Here is a 24,182-nt window from a genome sequence, read left to right on the forward strand (position 1 = left end):
CGCGCTGCCCCTCTACCCTTACTGTGTTCCTCACCGAATTTCTCCTCCCCGTTTATGAAGCCCCGCAGGGTGACCTCCACCAGAGGCGGGCTGTGGATAGTTTTGCTGGAGATAACCAAGCCCACACCGCCGGGGTGAGGCCGACCCCCTGCCCTCAAGGCCGAGAGAGGCCAGTAGGCGCCGGGTACCCCGCAGAGGCCCTGCAGAGGCCCCGCCGGGCACCCCACAGGGCACCGCCGGGCACCCCGAAGAGGCCCCGCCGGCGAGGCCGGCTGCCGGCCGGCGGGGGCGGCCGCGGACTCCATCTCCCGGCATGCCGAGCGCGGCGGGGAGGGGCGGGGCGGGCGGCGCGCATGCCCACCCCGCCATAGCGCCCGGCGCTCACGCCTCCCCCTCAGCCGGGCTGCGCGGCGGAGCAGCGGTAACACCATGGAGGCCGTTCCCCAGCCACGGCCCCGGCCCGGTGGGGCCGCCGCTGCCCTGCCGCCGCCCCCGGAGCAGGAGCGGAAGCTGGAGCAGGAGAAGCTGTCCGGGGTGGTGAAGAGCGTCCACCGGCGGCTGCGCAAGAAGTACCGGGAAGGTAACCGCGGGGGAGGGGGCCGCCCCCTCCGCGCCCCCCAGGCCGGGTCGCCCCGCTCCCCTCCCCGCCGGAGCCGGGACAGGCCCGGAGCCGGGGGGGGGGGGCTGTGGTCCGGCGGGAGCCGCGGTGCCGCAAGCGGGAGGAGGGCAGCCGCCCCCGCGGGGGGCCCTGCGCGGATCGGGGTGTCCCCCCGCCGGCGCGGCGGCCCGGCCCGCTCCCCTCAGCCGCTGCCGGAGCGGTGCGGGCCGGCCGGGCCGCGGAGCGCTGCCGAAGGGGGTGTGTCGGGGTGGGGGGGGGGCCGTGAGCAGCGGCTGGGAGCAGCCCCGGGCTCGCTTCCTGCTCCTCCCCGGGCGACCGGGAGCGCCGCTGGCCCCGCCGAGGAGCCCCGGTGGGGTCTGCCGAGGTTTTGCCGCTTTCCGTGGGCTCCTGGCAGCGGGGACCCCTTCCTGGCTCAGGAGGGCTGACGGCGCATCTCTAGGAGCTTTTTCCCGTGGGATGTCGGAGGAAAGGATTGGCGTGCACGGATAATGCTGCCAGGTGAATGCGTGGGCTTGGCTGAAGGTGCGCTGCACCCCTGCCCGGACGCGGGTCCGTGTGGCCCTGCGCTGCCGCTCCCTGTGACATGCAGGAGCTGACAGCTGCAGCGAGGCCTTTCACCACAGGCAGCTTCCAAGTCGTATGGCAATGTTTTCCCAACCGGGAATCCACAGGAGTGAGGAGGACAGCAGATCATGAATGCCAAGAGAGATTGAACGGTGATCTGGAGAGGCACGGGTCTTTGCGAACCCTTTGTGCCTCCTGTCTTTCAGACGTGGAGGAATAGTTCAGGCTGGAGCACTAAGCAAAAGAGTTGGGGAAAAGCTGTTATAAAATAAATTACTCCGAGTCCTTGAAAAATCTACTTTGTCATCAGTATTAATGCCCTTATGCAAGGTTCTTCTGCGTGGTATTGGAATGCTTAAAACCTCCCAGAAATGCTTTCAGATGAGTGTCAGAGTTGAGATTTGTTTGCTGAAATTTGTAGTCTCCTCAGGTTGATTATAATGATCTGTCTAATCTTTATAAGACAGGTTACAAAAAAAAATCATCCATTCATTCTTTTCAGTGGGTCGACAGCTCTTTGCTGACCTGGTGCGTACCTCAAGGAGGACACTTATGAAATGGAACTCTTCTGCTGTAGGCACGAGTTCTTCCCTCTCCTCTATGTCTGCATATGATGCTTCTGTTAAAGTAACAAGGTCATTCTGCTTTCTGGACTTCAGAAGTCTCCACAGGACCCTGTCCATAGGATTTGGGCAAAGATATGTCTGTCTGTGTAGACACTGATCAAGAGTCACTGTTTATTTTGGCCTTGGTGAGCCAAAACTGAAGGGAGGATCTCCCTTGTTCGCCTGACATTTAGGTGAAGGAACATCATACATTTTAAGAGTCAAATCCTGGCAAAAGAGCCCAGCTTTGAGCCGTTTGTATTTCTCTGTTATTTCAGAGTGCCTGCAGATTAAGACAGACAAACATTGGCACTGTTAACTTTAAAAAAAAAATGTGAGCAATCTCTGTAACAACTGAATTTTTTTTAGATGAGAGCCTAACTTACATGGAAGTCTATGTAAGCCTATTTCTCAGCAAAGAGCAAGTTAGTATGCAAGGGTAAGTTGTGTTTTATCTTTAGTTCAGAGTATATTGGTTAAACAAAAGAGCAAATAGTACTCCTAACTTACCTCCTATGTCCCATAAATCATGTGTTAGTGAAACCTTTACAGTGATATTTCTAGTCACTCTAAATTAGCAACACTGTATGTCTTTTCATGGAGTTAAAACCCGAAGAGTTCATCACATCAGGTCTATGCAACAAGGAGACCTCTACCCATTACCTACTCATCCAATAGTAGTAGGTGGTCTTTACAAGTTACTAGTGATTAGTAGTCATAGTACTTCATCCGTGAGGTTGTTTCAACTTCAGAATTTTATTTTTGGAATATTTTCTCCCTACATTTCTTTATGCTTCTAAAAGCAGACTTGAGAATCTCCTTCCTAAATGCCTTTTTTGTCATTCTGAAATTGTAACACTAGTATGTGCTTGACCTCTGAAGGATCTTTTCTTGGGGTTTTTTTTTGTTTTTTTTGTTTTCTGATACTTGGAGACAATGACTGGCAAGTATGTTACCCTGACAAAATCAAAGCTGACAGTTTGCTAAAGAGAAGTAAAAAAAGCAACAAATCATCTGTAATTTCTCAGTATGAATTGAATTATAACTTGGGTATGAAAAAGCAGAGGTAAGAAATGCATCCTTGGTTATATGCTTACTGCTTGTTAGACAGGGAAAGCCTCTTGTCTCCACAGTGCAGTGTACCCACATCCATATGAAGCAGAAAGAGAACTATCTGTATTATTCTAGAATCTTGTGTTGTCCTTTTTTTGGTTTGGTTTGGGTTTTTTTTTGTTTTTTGTTTTTACTCTGCCTCTTCTCACATTTACTATGGTTCTATGAAGCTAGTTTCCATTTTGTCTAAATAAGCAAACAGTACTAGAATTGCTGTTGCATGGACTTTGGTGCTTTGTCTGTGGATACTAAAATAGAATTGCGTATTAATTTTGTTGGTAGAGGAAAAAGCATGTTGAGTATCCTTCTGAAAGCTATGTGATTATGTTGCACAGGGTGAATAAGTCTAAGAAAGCCCTTGGTATTGTAATATGATCTTAAGTTACTGTCTTCTGTTAGAAGTGTTGAAGGGAAATAGGTGCTTCCTTGAGAGACTGAGATGTTTGTTGATAGAAGTTATACAGGCCTGATTTTAATAAGCTGATTTCCTTGAGAATTATTTGCCTTGCTGATGTTAGCAAGCCTTGAGTTTCAATGAGCAATTGTAAAAGGCAAGCCAGTGTATTATCTGACTTGCTTATAACTGGCACCATTGTTATCATTTTGTTTCATTTCCCACAATAGTTCCCCTCTGTTTTTGAAGATGAGCCAGTGGAAAAGTGACTATATGCTTCAAAACTGCAAGCTATCATGCTTCTGAAGAAGTTGCATACTTGTCAAAGTGCAAAAGCAATATTTCTTAACTAGGGATGCATCACAATTTTTTTGCAGTTACTAAGGAACTACTGGAGTAAAGTTTAATCACCATCATGTCATCTAAAAGGTTTGATTTTTTTTTTTTTAACTTGGTGAAAAACTATAACTCTTGAGATTCATCAAAACTGAGTCTTGGCTTCTTTTTTAATTTCTACATTTGTTGAACCACTTTTACTTGTATGTATGGTGGATGGATTTTTTTATGTACTGTGGCTCATGTTGTATCATAGTCCTAGAGCATGCCAGTGTATTTATGGCAAGTATTTGCCATGTTCAAAATAGTCCAGCTTAAATTCTTTTAAGTTTGCATTGAAGTGCATTTTTTTTGTTTTCTTCAACAATTTTAACTTCTTTACTGTGTGACTAGTACTTACCTTTTCCTATTTTTGGGATATTACTAATCTAGTATGATTTCTAGTGGGAATTTTTTTCCCCCCCCTTTTTCATCTCCTTTTCTTTTCATGCTTTTTTATTTCCTTCCCTTCACCTTATACCTTCTCTGTTTTAATTCGTAAATAAAGAAGGGAAGCATGTAATCATAAATGCCGTGGCAGATTTGGTATTTTGTGATTGTAGGATACTCTCTTTTTCCACTGTGGATCCTATGGTAGTATTATATGTCATATATTTTAAAATGGTTTAATGAAGTTTAACAAACAAGTGTGGGGTTTTTTAGTGTGGAAAAAAAAAAAGTGTATTTTTTTTTTTAATTAAGGTAATTGGTCCTTGTCCACACTGAGTGAATGTGTCAACTAAATTAGCTAATCATTAATAAGTTGTTTCAGACTACTTGAAGGCAGTGATAGAGACAGACAAAACCTGTCTAGTGGTTCCTAAAAATACACATCACTCCTCAGGTTAGCCTATAAACTTTGTCTTCATGAAGAAAACTCTCAAGTGAGAACAAAACACTGAGGTTAACATGTTCACTTAGGAGTGTATCTCATTAGCATAAGACTCGTGTTTTTCTGAAGTTTTAATTCTGTTCCCTGTCCAAATGGATTAGTTTACTCTGAATTACCTTACACACCAGGCTGAAATCCAAAAGCTGAAACAGCTTGCAAGTGCTCAGTTATTCACTTACGAGTAACTTCAGGGTTCTGCATGCTGGACACAGATGCTTAGAAAGTACAGAAATTAGGGTTTTTCATGAGACTTGAATTTCTCCTACTAGCCTGTTATGACATGGGGGTGGGGAAAAAAAACAATGTTTGGTTTAGTCTCTTGCTCTATGTTCTGTTGCCTGGTACCATAAGTGACCCCAAATTTTACAGGATTTTCCTCTATGCATCTTTCAGGCACCTGCAAGCCATGGGCTGGAGCATGTTGTATCGGTTGCATATATGCATGTATGTTGCATATATTGCATGTATGCTGATGTATGTCAAGCCTGACAGACAGGCTTGTAAAAGCAGATTTAGTGGTTCATAGGGAACTAAACATGATCTGTTTAACATCTGCTACGTGATATTAGTTTGTTTGCTTCCAGTTGCTTGTAGCAGCCAAGTAGGTTTAATTTTTACTGTGATAAAAATCCCTTCCCCCAATACGGAGGCAGCCTTTTTTCCTCTGAGTTGTTTATTCCTTAGTAGTCATGCAGAGCTGTATTTATCAAGTAAACATTTTCTGCACAGCATGACCCTTAGTTATAGATGGTTTTTTATGTAGTCTGGAAAGATGATTTACAGGATCCTCTACTTCTCCCTGGAAATCCCGTATTGAGCACAAATGGAAAAAAATTGCTGAGGTATCTCTAAAGGTATTTTATGAAATGTTTTGCTATGTGCTTACTGAAACGTTTAATTTCTCCTTCCGTACACCTGTTAAGGCTTAGAATCACACAGAACTGGTATTTGTCCTGATATTAGTTACTGTATCACAGAAGCTGATAGAAATATGTCTAGGTGGTAGTTTGATTCCTTAAAACAAAGATTTGTTGAAACTTCAAAGAAATGGGTAATAGCTTTATTGAGAGGTTTTTCAAATCCAGAAAATTAGGAAGAATTTACAGGATGCTGCCTGACGATAGTAAGTAGCCTGAATAGGTAAGTGGTTTAGACATTCATGTGAGAAGTGTTGTTCTGAAGTCAGTTGCTTTATGGTCTCTTCCTCTCTCATGTTTTTCATGAAAACCTTGAGAGAGCTTAAGTTCTTCCTGATGTGAAACAGGAAACATTTTGAAATAGTGGCATTTTTCACAGGACAGGAAAACTTTGTCACCGAACTCTACACGATAAGTTAACAGTTGTTAGTCCTTTTTGTTAAGTATAACTGGTTTACTGTAGAAATAAAGCTAAGTTTTCAAGATTTCCATTTGTCTTTCCCCACTTGCATTAATTTCTTGGAAGAGGGAGATGTTTGTAATACTACTACATTTTCAAGCAATAAAAACTAAATGCTATGTCATTAAAATTGATACTATTTTATGACATGGGCATTAAGATACAATTGCCCTTACTGTTTGTACACCACAGTTTTGCAGTGAAACTTTCATTAGAAATCCCATAAATATTTTACACTTTTGGGGATTTAATCATTGGTATGATTTAGTTAGCCCACAAATTTTGAAAACCCACTGGCCATGCCACAGACTTGCATCCACTGAACAAACAGCTATATGTAACTTCTGCTTCTTTATTGCCTTGGCGGGGACGATTGTGTTCCTATTGCAGGGTCGGCATAATGAAATCTGTCCTTGTGCCTCAGCTGCTTCTGATTTTTGCTCCTGCATTTGCACAAACCTACCAAAATCAGTAGGTTCTGTTAATGTGTTTATCTCTGCGTTGGTGTCGCTAAGGTACAGCACGTAGTCTGTCCCACAGAGTCAGGTTTGGGGAAGAGGAGAGAGGGGTGATAGTTCCCATAGAGTAGATCCAACACCTGGGGGCAGTAATTGCTTAAACTATCACAAATAGGCTCCCCACTGTTTGTGTGACAGCCATCAGAGATTTATAGCAGATAGGAGACAGATCACTCTTCAGGGGGGTATAAGCTGACCCCCAGTAGATGCTTTAAATAGCAGATGAATTGACTAATTAATTTTTCTATTTATTTCATAAACATACCTTAAATGGCAGTTCCATTTAACACACTGCAAAGAAATGTCTTTTAAAAATAAAAAAGACAAACAGAAAATAGGATGGAAGAAAGCTCAAAAATAGACTGCCTGGAGAGAGGAGGTACGGTGTGGGATTGTCCCACCAAGCATGGCAAACCTGGTCATCTCACGCTGTGCTGGGGACCTTTGGTGAGATCTTGTAAATAAACATAGAATGAGAGGAATTCTTACTGAGCTTGTATGATTGTTTCTTCTTTATTAAAAATGTTTTCAGTTGTTGAAACTTACAGCTAACGTTAGGTCTCTATTGCTGTTACCCACAATTAAAATGATCTTGTAATTAGTATCATTTAAAAATAACTTTACATGCCTGACCTGTTCTCTCTGTGACAGGATTTGGTAACTGCTGATTACTCTGTGGTTGAGTTTGGGGGTGTGATTTGGCTATTCTGCAGGCGATATTAATGTGGGTGGAAGTTATTTAGAGGGGGGGTTCATCTGTTCTAGGTATAGACAGTATTGGATTTTTGTTACTGCATTAGAAAAGGATGTGTTACAAAGAACCTACAAGTTGGTCAGTCATTTGTTTACTGACAATTGTTAGAGGTGTGCTTTGGTCTTTCTGGTTTTAAAGGAATAGTTAATCTTCAAGGTGAAGAGTAGGTAGTTTATTTTCTAGGCAATTCTGGATAGAGAGAAGAGCAAACATTAAATAATTTTAAAATAATATCACTAGTGATTTGAGAGGTGTGTGAAACTCCTGTTATGAGCCAGTCTTGCCAATCACACATGTTAGCTGGACATTGGTATAACTGGTTCGTTGGTGGAGATCTGATGTGTGTGAAGATCTCTGAAGAGTCAGTGGTCAAAACAGGCTTTAAATCACATAAAAGATGATCTCCAAGTGCATAGTAAGAGTGTCGAGTAGCCTTAAACTTTATATTGTGGTATGGTCATGAGACATGAGACAAAAAGTTTAATGCACAAAATCAAATATTAACTTTAAGATGTGATGAAAGATGCAAGACATTTTTTTATTCCTTTAGATAGCCTACCACAAACTTCTGTTTAATTTACAGCATTATTGATTGCTTAACAGAAGATTTTATTTATCTTACTACTGTAGTAACCATTAGTTTTGTGGTAAAACCTTCCTGCATACTGTACTGCCTTTTTGGTTACACAAGCAAGGATTCATAAATAAATATTTAACTCCACTAGAGTTAATGCAGTATTTGCACATGGATTACAATGTATTGTTTGAAAAATTAATACACAGTGGATTATAATGTATTGTTTGAAAAATTTAATACGTAGCTCTACTGTGTTCTGCGTATCAGTTTGAAATTGGATGCTGCAGGACCTGTTGTTGTCACTACCTCAAAATCTCAACAGATGGGAAGCATTATTTGCATTTTCAACTCGGTATTGGAGCATGATTCTGGAATTAAAGTTCCTGTAAATCTAACGTGCCTGTGTACACCTTCTCAAAGCTCGCCCTGGAGAAGAATGGAGGAAAAACACAAGAATGCCTCACTACCATGGTACTTGTTCAAGGAAAATTGGACCTCAAATGCTTCTTTGAAAGTACCTGCACAATGGTGCCAGTGTCTTAAAAAAACCCTTTATCTGTAGTTGTTTTGGATCTTATATAAATGAAAGGGCAGGCAAAGGGAATCATATCAAACCCAGTATTGACAGTGGGTCAACAGCAGATGCTTAGACAAGAACATATGAGAAGTGCTGCAGGAGTACCACCATATGCTTACTTACCATTCTGTCTTTCAGTGATTTCATGGTCTAGGAGCTCCTGAGTTAGAAATCGCATCGTTGGATATGGACTTTGTCATGGATTTTCTTCCCTTAGTTTGCCCAGCTACATGAACTTTAAGCTTAACTATGTACTTGTGAAGAAATAACTACTTTCTTTTTTTCTTTGAAGCTGCCCTTCTATGCTTTTCTTGGATGTCTCCTACTCTTAGAACAACCAGAAGCTGTTCCATATTTACCTTTCCTGTGTCACTTGTGATCTTGTGGAGGTCTGTCCTCTCCTGCTTTCATCCGTCTTTTTGTTGCCTCTGTTTAGGTGTTCCTCATACAAAAGCTGTGCTGTATTTGTCCCATGTTGCCATTTTCTGTATCTCTGTAGACCTGTTGTATTGGTAGATGAAAACCAACCAGAAGTGCACACAGAATTGAGTTGATATAGAATGCGTGACAGAATTACTTTGTGATGAATTTTTCACTTTTGTTCTGCATGTCTCTTCTAATAGTCTGTATCATTCAGTTCTATTTTTCTTGTCAGCTCAGTGGCAAGAAGTTGGCACTGTCATAGGCAGCTCTGTTTTAACCCAAAGTTCATGTCCCAGAGTGTTCATAGTCAGCTCTGGGTCTGTTGCTGTGTCTAAATTTAAGATCCCTTATCTGTGGACTTTTTTGCCCCTCATCTGACTTTCAGAGAGAGGTGCAAATCCCGACCTTGTTCAGAAGGAAGTAAGAAGAGTTGCTATGAGAGCAGGGTTCAGTGTTACGAGGCATCGCTACTTTACTGTAAGAAAGGACTGGCTAGTTAAGAACATCTGGTCTTTGCATATTTCTTCTTCCCCATCTGTCTTATTTCTTAAGTTTTAGGGAAAAGTGGTATTTGGAAATAGAGTAATTGCTTAAGAATAGACCAAATGAAGTAATGGGCTAAAAGAAGAACAGTATTAAACTTTGACATTTTGTATTTATGATATTTTCCCTCAGTAAATGTTCACTTGTTCCTTTTTCCTTTCTAATTATTCATGTATTCTTCAACTAAAACTTTAGCAACTGCATGTCATTCAAGTGTTTCACAGTTGTCTGGAGCATGTAAGATTCAGAGTACTGAGGCAGAGAAACTAAGAAACTATATCTAAATTGCACCAGAATTAATTGGCTATTGAGAATACACTTCAAACTTGGCTGGTGCTTTCTGGCTTGGTGCTGTATAGGTTCTGCACTTTGACACAAGGAATAAAGATTCATGAGTTCTGCTTGTTTTGCCCCTTTTACTGTCTATACCATCTCTTGCTCTTTTCCGTCAGTAGGGTATGTTCTCTCCTGCATGATTGTTTCTACATAAGGCTCTCCTAAAAGGCCTGGAAACGTGACCACAGGTTTTAGCAGAAACCCCTGTGGGGCCCTGCTTGTGACTTGGGTGTTTCTCTGCTTTAGTGATCAGTTGGTGACCACACATATCTCTCTGAACTTGGATCATTTGGGAAATAATGAGGGATACCACTCAAATGTAATACTGTATTTTTTTTGTCCGGTCTAATAATTCTCACATATGCTTGTTGAATAGCAAGCAGAATACATGATTTCTTGTATAGCTTCCCTATTTTGGTAAAACTAAATCATGTCTACTCCCTTCCATCTCCACTGCCATCTCTCACAGGGGAGTATAAAACACCTAATTTTAAACACAACTCATTTTTATGATTGTACTAGTGCGCTAGATGAATATTTTTGTAAAGGAAAATTGCTGTGACATCCCTAAACCAAACTTAAATAGGGAGTAACCTGGATGCTTGGTTTAAATCTTCTTAGTATGCAACTATCTATACTTGTCCATCATACCCGGTCTTCCTGTAATTGGAGGGCAGGTGAAGTGAAGGATTGTTACTGCTTTGCATACGAGGGAGAAAAAAGAAAGTTGCCACAGGAAGAAATCTTAGTTATTTACTGCTAATTAAAACAAAGCACATCAAAGAAATTGCTGTAAGTGGGTTAGAAGCAGGTATCTCTTACTGATACGAAAAGGACAGGTTGTACTGTAAGCTACTTTCAGGCTTTAGCAGACATTAATAGTTAGCTTATGCTTGATAGAACTTTTAAATATTTCTTTGTAATACAAAGGTGCTACAAAAACTGGAACCATGTTGTGAAAAGTGTGTTGGTTGTCCGAGTCAAAGCTTAAAGTCAAACTTGTTGTTAGCTGTAGGGGCTTGCAGGTGCAAGATCAGTAGATAATTTTTATTCTGCAGATTTATATATATTTATAAAAGATGTGTGCACACATTTGTGATTAAGAAACACAAAAGGAATTAGTGAGGAACGCACCAATGAGCGTGTATTTTTCTTAGGGCAGAAATGTCCTTTTAGTAAGGTATACCAAGGGTTTACATGCTGTAGAAACCACAATAGGAATTGTGGCTAGCCACGACTAGCATTTATGTTGTTTTTGTTTAGCAGTACATTATGTAAAGCAAGCTGGAAGTGAATACTTTGCAGCAAAACAGGGAAAATCGTGTTTAATTACTTTTAAGTGCTAGAACTTAATCTGCAAGACTTCTTTTGAGCAAGGTGAGGAGCATGGAAATAAATCTGTCCCTAAAGATCAGGAGATGAGTTTATATGTGATTTCCTGACCATAGTTGGCTTGATTCTTCAGTACTGTCCCCTAGAAGCTAATTCATTGCGACTGGCTAGATTAGACAGACATCAATGAAGGCTTGAATTCCTTTTCCAATGTATCAAAAGAAATCTATAGTTTGGGTTAAAACCTCCATTTTGGCATTTTTGCACATAATATATTGTCCACAGTATTTGTCACAAACATGAGTGCTACTAGGAAACCTTTCAGTCTTACTGTTTGTCATGTTAATGCTCATGCACCGAAACCTGAAAGCAGAAATTCCCAGGGATTTGAATTTCGCAGAACAAACTGAACAAAATCAGTATACTGAGAATATTGCTAGTTTCAAGTACTGGATAGTCCCTTCCTTCTCCAAAACCTGTAATTTTGTGTTTGACTAGAGAAAGAGGAACTTGTTTTTGTAACATGCAGGTAAAGTAATCTCTTGGTGTATTATGTAACTTCTTTTAATTGGAAGATGGGGATTTTGCCATGGAGATAATGAGACACTTTGGATCTAATGTGCAGTTTTTTCTGTTGTTGTTTTGTTTAGTTGGAGACTTTGATAAGATCTGGCGTGAGCACTGTGAGGATGAGGAAACTCTGTGTGAATATGCTGTGGCAATGAAAAACCTTGCAGATAATCACTGGGCAAAAACTTGTGAAGGGGAAGGCCGAATTGAATGGTGTTGCAGGTAAATCTTAATGTATTTGAAAGACACAATTGCACACTTCTACTTGCAATTATTTATAATACCAGGCTTAAGCATTCTTTGCTTTTTTGCCAATTCTTAAGATTTGTTCTATGCCATGTTAATGATTTATTGCTTCCTAAAACAAATACCTTCTCACTGTTCCAACTTACTAAGGAAATATAGCTTATGAAGTGTTTTGTTATAAGGTGACCCTTTTTAAAGTATCTTCAACAAATGAGGTTGGTTTTTTTTATTCTCAAATACTGAAGCTGTTTGCAACTAAGCCTATGAAGTAATTTTCTATACATTTGAACCTAAACTGAGCAAATGCAATGAGTGTAGCTCAGGTTTAATTTTAAGGGCTTTGATTTGATTTGTGTATAATAGTGTTTGATTTCTAAATGCAAATTTCTGCTGCGCAATTTTCAAGTCTCAATCTTGACTTTCACCTCTGTGAAACTTCATTTTAAATGGATTTTAAACTTTAAAATTCACATTTATCTTAAACATCTAATTTTTATTGGATTGTTGTAATAGTAAAGTCATGAAGTGAGTTCAGCTAAACTATTTCAATCCTTGAGGAAAATAAACTCTTAAAAGAGAAATGTTGGTCACTCAGGCTTCCTGCATACAGTTGGCATCCAAGGCATACCATGGAATCTATACAGCAGAATAAAACAAAATATTGTTGAAATCTAACTGGGAAGAGAATTTATCCATGGTCCTGCCTTTGGGAACTTTTTTTAGACAGGCAAAAAGTAGCATTGTATGCCAATGTGTAGGTCTTGTAGGTGAGTGTTGCAGTGTGATGAGCAAAAGGCAGCAAAGCAAAGCAGGCATGGTATTGCTAAATTTAAATTCATTACATGAGTACTTTGAGCCCATAAAACAAAACAAAACAAAAAAATAGGAGGGGGGAACAACTGTGAAACAGTTGATCCAGAGTACATTTTGGTGGCAGCTTGAGCTGTTCTGTGGCTTCTGGAAATGGAGCAAGTAAAAACAAGCTGGTTTCCTTTTTCCCTACAGCAGGCTCTTAAGTATTTGAATACCATTCTTTTACATATCAATCTTGTATCCTTTAGCTTAACCACACCCCCCCACCCCCCCACCCCCCAAACTAGTTAAGTGTTTCTCTGTAGTCCCTTTTCCAGACATGTTTTGTGTATCCTTATCCCAGTTACAAAAGAGATGAATCATTTGGAAAGAACTGTGCCCAAAAATGGACACAGCATTCCCCTGGCCTTGTCAGCAATAAATAAAATGAAGAAATATTATTGAGGTTGTAGTAAACTCTTGTTTATGCTACTGACCTTGTTTGGTGGGTTTTCTGTGGGTGTGTGTTTTGTTTTGGTTTGGTTTTTTTAGTGGTGTGGCATTGATTTATGCTCACCTGTGATCCCCAACTGCCCATTTCTTTTTTTACAGGCTTCCTCAGCTGCTGGTTGTTTTCTTGTATTTGTGCTATTCATTACTTCTGTGGAAATGCTGGTATTTGTACTTCTCTTCACTAAATTACACTCTCTTGAATCACATTGAATTATAATACTGCGATTTCTTGCAGCATCTGCCCCCCAGCCCCCCCCACTGGGCATCGTTCACAGATCAGTTAAGAGGAGTACTGACTGTTCCAATGTTCAGGTTATCTGTGAAAATACTAATTGTGCTGGACGCAGGACAGATTCCTGTGGAAGATTGCTTGATATTTTCGTACAATTTGATTGTCAGCTAATGTGTGAAACTTTTTTCATTAGAGCTGCGTGCACTTATTTTCAAGTAATTTCAGGTAAACAGCATTCGCTTAACTTGTGGCAAACTTGTCTGTTACCCTGTGGGACAGGATAATGTTCCTTGTGGACAGGGGAGGAACAGTTGATGGCCTGTGTATTGAAGTTTTTTGGCTGTCTCACTTGTTTTCTGTTTGTAGTTCCTACAAGATTTACAAAGTAAACAATTAAAGTGTCCAGTTTGGGCCTTGCAGCATGAACTGATATTGAAAAGAGAAGTCACACAGTGCGAGACACTAAAATGCTCTGTCTCACTATAAAGCTTCAATTAAAGCATGTACCTTTTCAGTTTGCAAAGTCAAGGGGTCAGGAGTTTAACATCAGTAGAAAAAGAGGGGTAATTCTCACTTTTGTGTGCCTTGGATCAAACTGAGGCCTGGATGGCTAGATGCCAGAACTTAGCAGATTGACTTTGTGTTCTGCAATTTTTTGTTCCTTCTCAAAGGGCCAAGAGGTGTGCCAGACAGATGGCAGGTCCCATTGTTGTTACTCCTCCTTGTGTCTGGTTGCATAATTGCATGCAAGAGAACTTGACTTGCATAAGACTTCACTGAAAGCTTTTGCTCAATGCTTTAACTGTGTCACCATGACAGCAGGAAGGTAGCTGATGTATTAGATGAAGTTTAATTTGGGAGTAGAATGCTGAAAATACTCAAAATACTTCAACAGTCTTTCTAGCTACTTAGTTGAAGGCACTGGAAAAATGCTTGTTGTGACATTAATTCTTAAACCAGATGACATAAAACTTATTATTTTACTTTTTTGTTAGTTGTTGATTTAAACAAGCACATATCCAGACTTCAGAAACTGTAAAAGATCAAAAGCAGTACATGATAGACTGTGCTGATGACCATGTGGTGTGTTGTATAGGGCCAGTTTTATATATTGTTTCAGGAAAACATTATACAACTGTTAGCTGGGGCAAGAGGAAGAGGGATTAAAACTTTGTCCCCTTCCAGATGCACTTTAATGATCCCCTGAGTGGTGGTGTAAAAAGCCTGGGCAACACTCAACTGTCCTTCCCTTGCTTTCTTTTTATATCTTTAGAAAACTGAATAGAGTAGCAAATGGTATTTGGAAATTAACACTTCTGTTTCTCTTTCATTTAATTTATATTGCAACACAAACCTTAAACCAAAATAGGGTAAGATGATGTTTACCTTGAATAATTGTCCTAACTCTTAATTTCTGCTGGCATAGGTAGCCTGGTGAGCCTTTGTATGGACAATGAATGCCAGCCTATTCTGGTTTTAGTTAGAACAAAATAAGCTAGACCAGCAGGTTTGCTTCTTTCTGTTGCTTTTGCATCAGTGTTAAGACTTGTGTTGACTTGGCTATTTTTTTAAATAACAAAAACCAAAATGTGCACTTCTAACTATCATGAAAAAGCACTATCTAGACCTGCATTTTTTTAAAAAAGTCTTTTAGACTGTTTCCTGAGCAAACTGAAGAAATATGGTCTTGATGAAGTTAATGTCAGAGGAGTGCAGAACTGTTGGGAAAAAACTTGCTGAGAATAGATGTTAGAAGCTTATCTTAAAAATGTGATTTACTGAGAAGGACTCTGTCAGTGTCTGTCCCTGCATCCATTACTAATCAGTATTTTTATTAGCAATCTGCTAGAATAAAATCTGTTTATTAAATTTGCAAATGAGACCAAACAGAAAAGAATTGTCATTCTGAGAGCAGGATTAAAATTAAGTGATGTTAACTCTACCAAATATTATCAACTATACAAACACAGGCCTGGGAGTATTTGGTTATGTCAGTCTTTTAGAAAAGCATTTGGATTCTGTAGCAGGCCACAACCTGAATATGAAACAGTCAATGGGATGCTTTTGCAATAAAGGCAAATACCATGCTGGAGTGTGTTAATGAGATTGTCCACAAGATATGTAAAGTACTCCTCTGACTTTATTTTGGCTAAGAGCAATGCTAAATATTACTTTGGCCACTGCATTTAAAAAATAACAGCTCAACTCCAAGAAAGATAAAGAAATGATAAAAAATATTCTAATTTTTTCCACAAAAGCCTTGGGTTTTTCTTCTAGAAGCTGGAGCTGTGTAGTCAAAAGACAAGAAGGCTAAGTGATCTCTTACAAGATCTTTGAGAATAACAGGTCTCTTCTAGAACTGTACAGCTGATCCTGTCTGGGTTTGGAAGATTGAATTAATGTTTGAAGTCCCTTCAACACTGTTTTGCAGCTTTTCTGATGAATGCAGTTAGTCAACCAATTCTCTTTCAGGAGAATGCAATTAAGAGAGAGGTGCCGTAAACAGGAGGAGGGAAACCATTTAAAATAGAAAAAAGACTTAATGTTCATTGTTCATGTTTGTATGACAGTCTTAATTTTTGCTCTTAAATAATACTTTGTTCTGACAAAACCGTATCTGTTTGTTTGAATACAAGTACTAATTAGAGCAGTGATCATATGATAACTGCTGCCTGTTTTCAAGTTCTTGGAATCCTCCAGTAATGAAGGATATTGCCTCCAGAAGCTGGCTTGGGGTGAACACAGCACCAGAGAAACATCTGATTACAGACTTAATTGTGTTTCTCAAAAGGAAAATGTCTCAAAACCCTAAAACTGAGACCAAATATGAAAAATAAAATGTAAAAATGTATTGTATACAAGCTTCTCAACTTGAAGTTTCACAAGATATAATTATGGTAATAAAAAATTATAATACTTTACATTGAGAAACCTAGTGCTCTTGACTGTGCTGAATACGGGATTTCTTTAACCTAAAGCTGTGTGCACATGACAATAGTAAAATATTTTCCAGTCCAGAGGAAACTTTCCTGCTCTTCTAGGTATGATTAATGTGTACAAGGGAAACTGAGAATTCTCCCTTCCTTGATTTTCATTGGAGATTGTGGGGTGGGTGGGTTAAACCTGTAGAGGAGTTTACACTTTTTTTTTTTCCAGGCCAGCAGCTCTGTCAGTTGACATTAATAAACTTATTCCTCAGTGTGTGAGAGGAGGAAAGTTTTTGCAGACAGAAACCATGATAAGTCCAGACTTTCCTTCATCTCTGAAGGGAAATACGTTATTTCTCTATATCCTTACTGAACTTCATCTTCAACATTAAGTTTTAGTTAGAAAATATTGTAAAGAATGCAAGTCAAGCTCACCTTTTCCTCATAAAGCAGGAGGAAAGAGATGGACTGTGTTGGTTCGTAACATGTAAAACTGGCTGCTTGAAACCCTTGAGCATTGATAACAGCTATCAGAAACTGCTTTTTGCCATGATAAAAGCTGCCCACACCAGCTTTAATTTAGTTGTTCATTATTACTTGATGAGAAGAACGACTTCATTCTTTCTTTCAGAATGCTTTCAGAATTTTTTCATGGCTTTTAAATTTCATATGGTGTTTCTCCTTTTTGTTAATTATGTTCTACTGAAACCCTTGGTTTTGGTCACTGTATTGGAAAAAGAAGCCTCTGTTTCATTGCTGGAGAGTATTAACAAACGAATATATATTCATATTGGCTTTTACTGAAACTTCCTATATGTGTCCAGACCAAATGGTGGAACAAGGGGTGTTGAACAGGTTGTTTACCATTTCAGATTTGAAGTACAGAAAACAAGTTTCACAGAGGAAATATGTAGATTGTGGTGGTTTTTTTTTTTTAAAAAACCAAAGACATGAACTGGACACTTCACCTGTCTCTGCCAGCAAACTTAAACAGTTTAGACTTGAAATGTTTATTTTGCAGTTTGTGTAAACTGTAGCAAGTGTTAGCTCAGGTAGCATTTACATTGCACAATTCAAAAACAAGTATGTTAACTGTAGAGCTATTATTGTATCATCAAAGACTGAAAGCTTAAATGCCAGTTAAATGGAGCCATGTCAGTTCTCAGAATTATAAAATAAATTCCTTAATTTTATTTCCCTTTGTAGATAATTAAGGGATGTTCTGTTCATTACTTGAAACAGTTGTTAAATGTAGAGTCTTATATAGCTGCATACTCAAAACCACAGTGTGATCAGTGATGGCTTTTGATGGCCATGAAGCTAAACATGTGGCTCCATCAACAAGCTACCATGGGGTAAACTACTGAGTGCATTACCCCTGGTTTGCTACTGTGCAGCGACTGCCCACATGCTCACTGTTACCCCGCAGCAGGTGTGAGGTCCGCTTCCATGAGGGGGGTACAAAGACAGCTCCACTGAAGCCCCAGGAGCCAGAAGGGCAACATGTAGTAATCGTGCCAGAATTACTGTAACTTCAGAAAGGTGTAAAATGGAGATAACCCTCAATGGTTATGAAGTGCAGTGTTGCCTGTTTTTTTTTTTCTTTGTTTGGATGGGTGGATTTGGTTGGTGGGTTTTTTGGTGTGGTTTTTTTACTTCCTTGTGGTACTGCACAGGTATGCAGACTGGGATGTGAATGTGAAGAATCTTACCCAGCCTTGGGCCTTCCTGTGGCTCTGGCCCCTCCATCCACTAGTGAAAATCCAGGAGTAGAAGAAGCTTTTCCTCATGGTTGACTTTGATAGTGTCTTATGTGCAGACAAGGAAGGTCAGTTAAGAAGAACATAGAATTACGAGAACTCAGTTGACATGATAGGCAGGGATAGAAGGACAGGAAAAAATACTGATTTGCACCAGTACCAAGAATGAGAAAGAAATGGCTTCTCAGTGACAAGAGGAGCTTGTACTACACTTTACAAGTAGGTGGTTCTCCTGTGCAACAGCCCATTAGGTGTTAAGCTGGGCAACATGCCAGCTTCTAGTGAATTAAAAAGTTGATAACATCAATAGCTGAGGAGAAAAAAACAATACATTCCCCCAAGGTTGGGAACTTTTTGATGTGTTCAGACTTAGATGTCAGCATCAATGGCAGTGCAACACTATTTAAACTGCCATCGATTCTGGATGTTTTAAGAGATATAATGAGAAAAAAGAATAAACATAAAGAGATTGCAAGATGCTAACAAAGTAGTAAGGCAGCTGACAAATGGTAAGGAAAAAGATATTTTTTCCGGAGTTTCATTGACTAAATGACACAGACCTAAATGGTTAGGAAAGACATAATCCCTAAATTTATCACAGACTTATAAACAAATAATACAATATAGTGTAAAATACAACTTTTATTAGCACACCAGCAATAATTCAGGTGTTTTTCTAGGGTTCTCTTTTTTTTACTCATGTTTTTACTCTCTTTCCTGCTAAGTTAAATGACTGATGACTCCTACTTTAACTCTGTTAATTTCAGAATTGTTGCCTTTCCATATGTGCAATCTCTAATGGATGGAGTTGGTATGTTTTCACAGTCTATATATCTGGGAGTATTGCCGCCTCAACTGCTATTCATGCTTCTGCATGTGATCTTGCTCCATACTGTTAAGATATGGATTTTATTTCTTTATTCTACCTAGCTTCTCTTTGGTCTGAAAATAGCTTTGGTTACTGAGGAATTGTAACTATAAACTTGTTGATTATAAATATAATGTTTGCTGAGTTTATTTCTCATGTAGCTGTGTTTTCTGCTCTAAGGTTACTGTCTGCATTTTAGACTTTTTGTAGTTAGTGCAAGAATGCCTACGGCCTGCTTGAGCAAGTAAAACTTGTTTGTGCTTTGAGTTTGTTAGATGCAGGTCAGTTTTGAGCTTGAGGTCCTGTAAGCATGCCAGCACAGAAATGAGTCCAGGATAACTTTTTATTTCCCCCTCACAGCAAGAATTAGTAACCTGGACATAATGTGCTACTGTAATTATATATTTACTGATTCGAGGTGTTCATTTCCTACCAGCTTAGAGTAAAGCAACTTTTATCTGTACCTGTTTGATTGTGTATGTTTCCCTTTAAGAAACTCCAGTGACTCTTCCACATACCCCCCCGCCCCTTCATATCTTCTGTGGTGGAGGGGCTGGATATATTTGGTACCTGTATTACCACCAGCCCTTAGATAAGGCCTGTGTATTCCAAGCCCTTGTCTCTATTTGTGATTTAAATGCAGCATTATACCAACATGTCCTTTCCTGAATCTGCAATGTGAAATACTATGTTATCTTGAAGCTGTTTTGCATAAGGTGTTACTAAGCTACACTTGAATTTATGTTTTCTGGAATGTTTCCTTCAAACCTCTGCTGCTTTATTAGAGGAAAATTGAGTGAGTTTCAAGAAAGCATCATAAAAATGGGTTGTTACGAAAACATCATTCAAACAAGTACTGTTAAACTTTCTGTGCAAATACTTGGCTGGCACATCTAATTAAAAATACTGCTTTGTGCTTGGTGAGTCAGGCTTTTTAATTTCACAGCAACAAATTGTTTCCAATTCTATTTCTATTTTGTGGACAAAATTCAGTTGTTCTCAAACATAATGCTTGCTTCTCATACACTAATGCTGACTACTGGTTGAAGTATGCAGGTGCAATTTAACTTTTTTGATAACATTCATTCCTTTAAACTGGTTAACATTTCTGTTTGAGTATGACCAGATTATTTTGTTCTGGTTCCTATTAGCAAAATAATTAAGTATGGGGAAAAAATTGAAAGTTAAAATAAGTCTTCCACAATAATACAGCTACTGCAGATATCTGTTACTTAAAAAACAAAAAACACGCCAGGCAGATATCTGTTACTTAAAAAACAAAAAACACGCCAGGCAGACTCAATTAAAATTAAAAACTGGTGTATGTAAGTTAGCCCATAAGCCTGGATTATATTTCTTTTCCCCCACATTACGTGTCTTGCAAGACACAGATGTTTCAAAAGCCTCTGCATTTATGGGGAGCTAGTTAATAACTGTTTGCACCTTAATGGAGAACTGTGGTGCTCAGGTGACAGCTGAAGTTTACCCTCTGGTGATGTTCTGACAAGACTTCTACTGTCTTGCTCTGAAAGTCTATCCAGATAAAACTATTTTGAACCTGTTTACTCAACTGTTACTTACAGCCTAATTTCTGGAAATAAAACACCAATCAAGATCAAGTGTGTCTTTGGGTGTATCGCATCTTTCCTAAAGCTGATTTACCAAAGTTGCAGTAAAACCCAGATTTGTTTAAAAGCTGACAGTGCTTGTATTTTTTTTTTAAACCTCTGTCTTATGTCTTATCTATAGTAATGACCAAAAATAGCATTCTGTTTTTCTGGGGAATGTTTCTTTTTGTTTTTTCAGTGTATGCCGAGAATATTTTCAGAATGGTGGGAAAAGAAAAGCACTTGAGAAAGATGAAAAAAGAGCACTTCTTGCTTCCAAGACCACTCCAGCTTTAAATGTTCCCCAGGCTCCCAAGATTGAAGAACCCTTGCCAAACTTCGGCTTGACAAATCATGAAGCTATAACAGAAGAGTAAGTTTTACTTGTTTTCCAGACTTTTTTCCCCTTCTGTGTGCAATAAGACTTACCTGGATGTTTTTTTCTCATAACATATTAGATCAGTCTGATGTATTTTTAATAGTTAAGAAAGGGCATTTTCATGTGAACATATATACATGCTTCGAGAAATATTTATGTTGTAGTGTATTTTGGTGGATGCCATAAAAAAAAAATTGCTTGAGAATGACAACTTAGTCATCTTCATTTAAGTGTCAGAGCAGTTTCACTTTTGTATGTCACTGGTGTGCAATGCAATTTATATTAATCCTTGAGGTGAAATAAGGGAGATGTTAATTAAGTTAGAATCTAATGGCTGTTCAGTATTGTTGAAAAGTCAATTGCTTATGTAAGTAGTAAGTGCCAAATGTAAATATCAGAGTACTTAAAAGTTTCTCTTCATAAATAATTGCAGAAAAACTCTTGATTCCAATTATATACTTAAAAAGCAATTTTGAATTATAACCCGTAATTTTAAATGTGCTAGCTTTCTGATGACGGGCTCTGCAGAAGTTGTAGTATCCTTGAGGTGTTTTCCTAACAACACTTTTAATTTTGGTTTTGACCTTCACTCAAGTAAGAATTTTATTCTTGGCATTCAGGAGGAGCTTTATTTCAGTTACAGTCCCACTTTCCTTTTTTCCTAAATAACATGGGTCATGTTTGTGGCTATTCCATATGTGATGGAAAGAATTTAATATTTTTCTAGTATAATGGAATAATGAATGCATAAGCATATTATCATTAAATGTTAGACTTACGACTTGCTTCATATTCTTTATAGACCAGTTCTTACAACTGTCTGCAATAATGTTCGTTCTGTTCTGTGAAGAGATTTTTCTCATTATTGTAGCATGTCTTCTGTGATCAGCACTTATGTTAGATATAGTATTAGTTAGGAAGGGAATGATGCATGTTACTAATGTTATTAGCAGATGTGTCTGTCCCTACCAGCTGGCATCTTTTGTGGTTTCTCATGTTTGTAAAGTAACTTGCAAAAGGCATGAAGATCCTAAATGCGTATGTAGTTGAATAGTCACCTGCAAAATGAAAACATTTTCCCCATTGTTGACCTACTATGACAAGACAAAACAGATGCTTCCAAAATGAAGGTAGTGTCTTCCCATAAGCTGACTTCCCCTACCAACTCCTCTTCTTAGTGCTCATATTGCTAAGTCAGCCTCAAAATGAATACTTGTTTTTAATGAGAACTACCAGGCACTTTCTCACAAAGGGCTGATGAGATACTAATCCCTTATAACATCTCAATAATGCTGGCATTTGTTAACACATAGTTTTAGCATTACTATAAATAGCAATTTGTTGGTAGTTGTTTGTTTAAATCAATAGGTTTGATGATCATACACTACTTAAAGTTGATTTGTCTTCCAGTGGGAAGCCTTGTCATGACAAAGCATTAGCTCGCTCTTTGCATGTGCTCTATCTTCATACTTTGTACAGAGTTTATAATGGCCATTGTGGAGCTAACCTCACATGACTTTCTTCTTGCTACCAGTACCAGTAGTCTGTAGCCTTACCTTTTGTTCTGACTAGCGTGTATAGAAAGTAATTAGTAGAGAATTTTTTTATTTAATAACTTTAAAAGTATCTGTTAATATAGTGAGTGGTGATGACTTTTGTCTTATAGAATCATAGAATCGTTTAGGTTGGAAAAGACCTTTAAGATCATCCAGTCCAACCATTAACCTACACTAACAAGTCCACACTAAACCAATCAAGGGTAGACTAGACTAAACCGTGTCCTGAAGTGCCACATCTACCCATTTTTTGAACACTTCCAGGGGTATTGACTCCACCACCTCTCTGGGCAGCCCGTTCCAATGCTTGACAACCCCTTCCGTGAAGAAATTTTTCCCAATATCCAACCTAAACCTCCCCTGGCGCAGCTTGAGCCCATTTCCTCTCATCTTATCACTAACTACTTGGGAGAACAGACCAACACCCACCTCACTACAACCTCCTTTCAGGTAGTTGTAGAGAGCAATAAGGTCTCCCCTCAGCCTCCTCTTCTCCAGGCTAAACAACCCCAGGTCCCTCAGCCGCTCCTCATAAGGCCTGTGCTCCAGACCCTTCACCAGCCTTGTTGCCCTTCTCTGAACACGCTCCAGCACCTCAATGTCTTTCTTGTATTGAGGGGCCCAAAACTGGACACAGTATTCCAGGTGTGGCCTCACCAGCGCTGAGTACAGGGGGACAGTCATCTCCCTGCTCCTGCTGCCCACACTGTTCCTGATACAAGCCAGGATGCTGTTGGCCTTCTTGGCCACCTGGGCACACTGCTGGCTCATGTTCAGCCGGCTGTCAACCAGCACCCCCAGGTCCTTTTCTGCCAGGCAGCTTTCCAGCCACTCTTCCCCAAGCCTGTAGCGCTGCATGGGGTTGTTGTGACCGAATTACAGGACCCGGCACTTGGCCTTGTCAAACCTCATACAGTTGGCCTTGGCCCATCAGTCCAGCCTGTCCAGGTCCCTCTGCAGGGCCATCCTACCCTCCAGCAGATCAAAACTTCAAAAATACATCCACCCATAAAGACATACCTGGCAAAGGCAAGATTCATAATATTTACCTGAGCAACAAATGGTAGTAAGTTTTTTAGTCGCTGCACAGACCTTAAAGCAACAAGGCATAGCTGTTCCAGGTTACTGCCCAGAGAAATCAGAATTCAATTTCTTCCTCTGTGTCTTATAGAAGAAATTACAGAGTTTATCAGAATGAAAATGGATTGTGTATTACACAAAGTACGCTTTTCTCCTGAAATGCTTTTCTACTGTGTCTGCAGTGATCAATTAGTGAAGGCTTTGAATCTTGGTGAGGTCTTGGTACAAGGGGTATTGGGGAGCACATGCTCGCTCTCTCTTCCCTCCCTCACACACCCCCCCCTCCGTGTCAAATACTGTCACTCCCTTCTGGTGATGTAACAGCACAGGTAAGAGTTGTGGAGTTGTCTATAGCTATGGCTAAGCCTGTGACTTTTTGTTTTACCCTGGTAAGTGGAAAGACAATAATTTTATTCTCCCCATACATAAGCCTCTCTCAAGTAGTATTAAAAACAGGCTGCTCATGTAGGAGCTCTTTCTGAGCTTACCTTTACTGGCAAGTGACTGTACTTTGCTTGGTAAAAAGCAAAGCTAGCTCAGGAATAAAAGGTTCCACAGGTAGTGAAAAAGACGCTGGGAGATGTGGAGAGAAGTAGGAAGCACTCAGCCAGCTCTTAAAGGTGATGGTAGGAAACATCATAGGAACCAGAAGT

General features: G+C 39.6%; 1 protein-coding gene across 1 annotated transcript in view; it reads left to right on the forward strand.

Annotated features, from left to right (window-relative positions):
* The first annotated feature begins 414 nt into the window (after window positions 1-414).
* Window positions 415-24,182, forward strand: part of SAMTOR (S-adenosylmethionine sensor upstream of mTORC1) — a 33,944-nt gene continuing 10,176 nt past the window's right edge. The window contains exons 1-3 of the mRNA XM_075721211.1: window positions 415-580; window positions 11,650-11,791; window positions 20,714-20,887. Of these exons, the coding sequence (XP_075577326.1) occupies window positions 430-580; window positions 11,650-11,791; window positions 20,714-20,887 (467 nt within the window). The 5' untranslated portion in view covers window positions 415-429. The remainder of the gene's footprint in view (window positions 581-11,649; window positions 11,792-20,713; window positions 20,888-24,182) is intronic.

This window comes from Pelecanus crispus, chromosome 1 (assembly GCF_030463565.1).
Source record: "Pelecanus crispus isolate bPelCri1 chromosome 1, bPelCri1.pri, whole genome shotgun sequence".
Taxonomy (NCBI): Eukaryota; Metazoa; Chordata; class Aves; order Pelecaniformes; family Pelecanidae; genus Pelecanus; species Pelecanus crispus.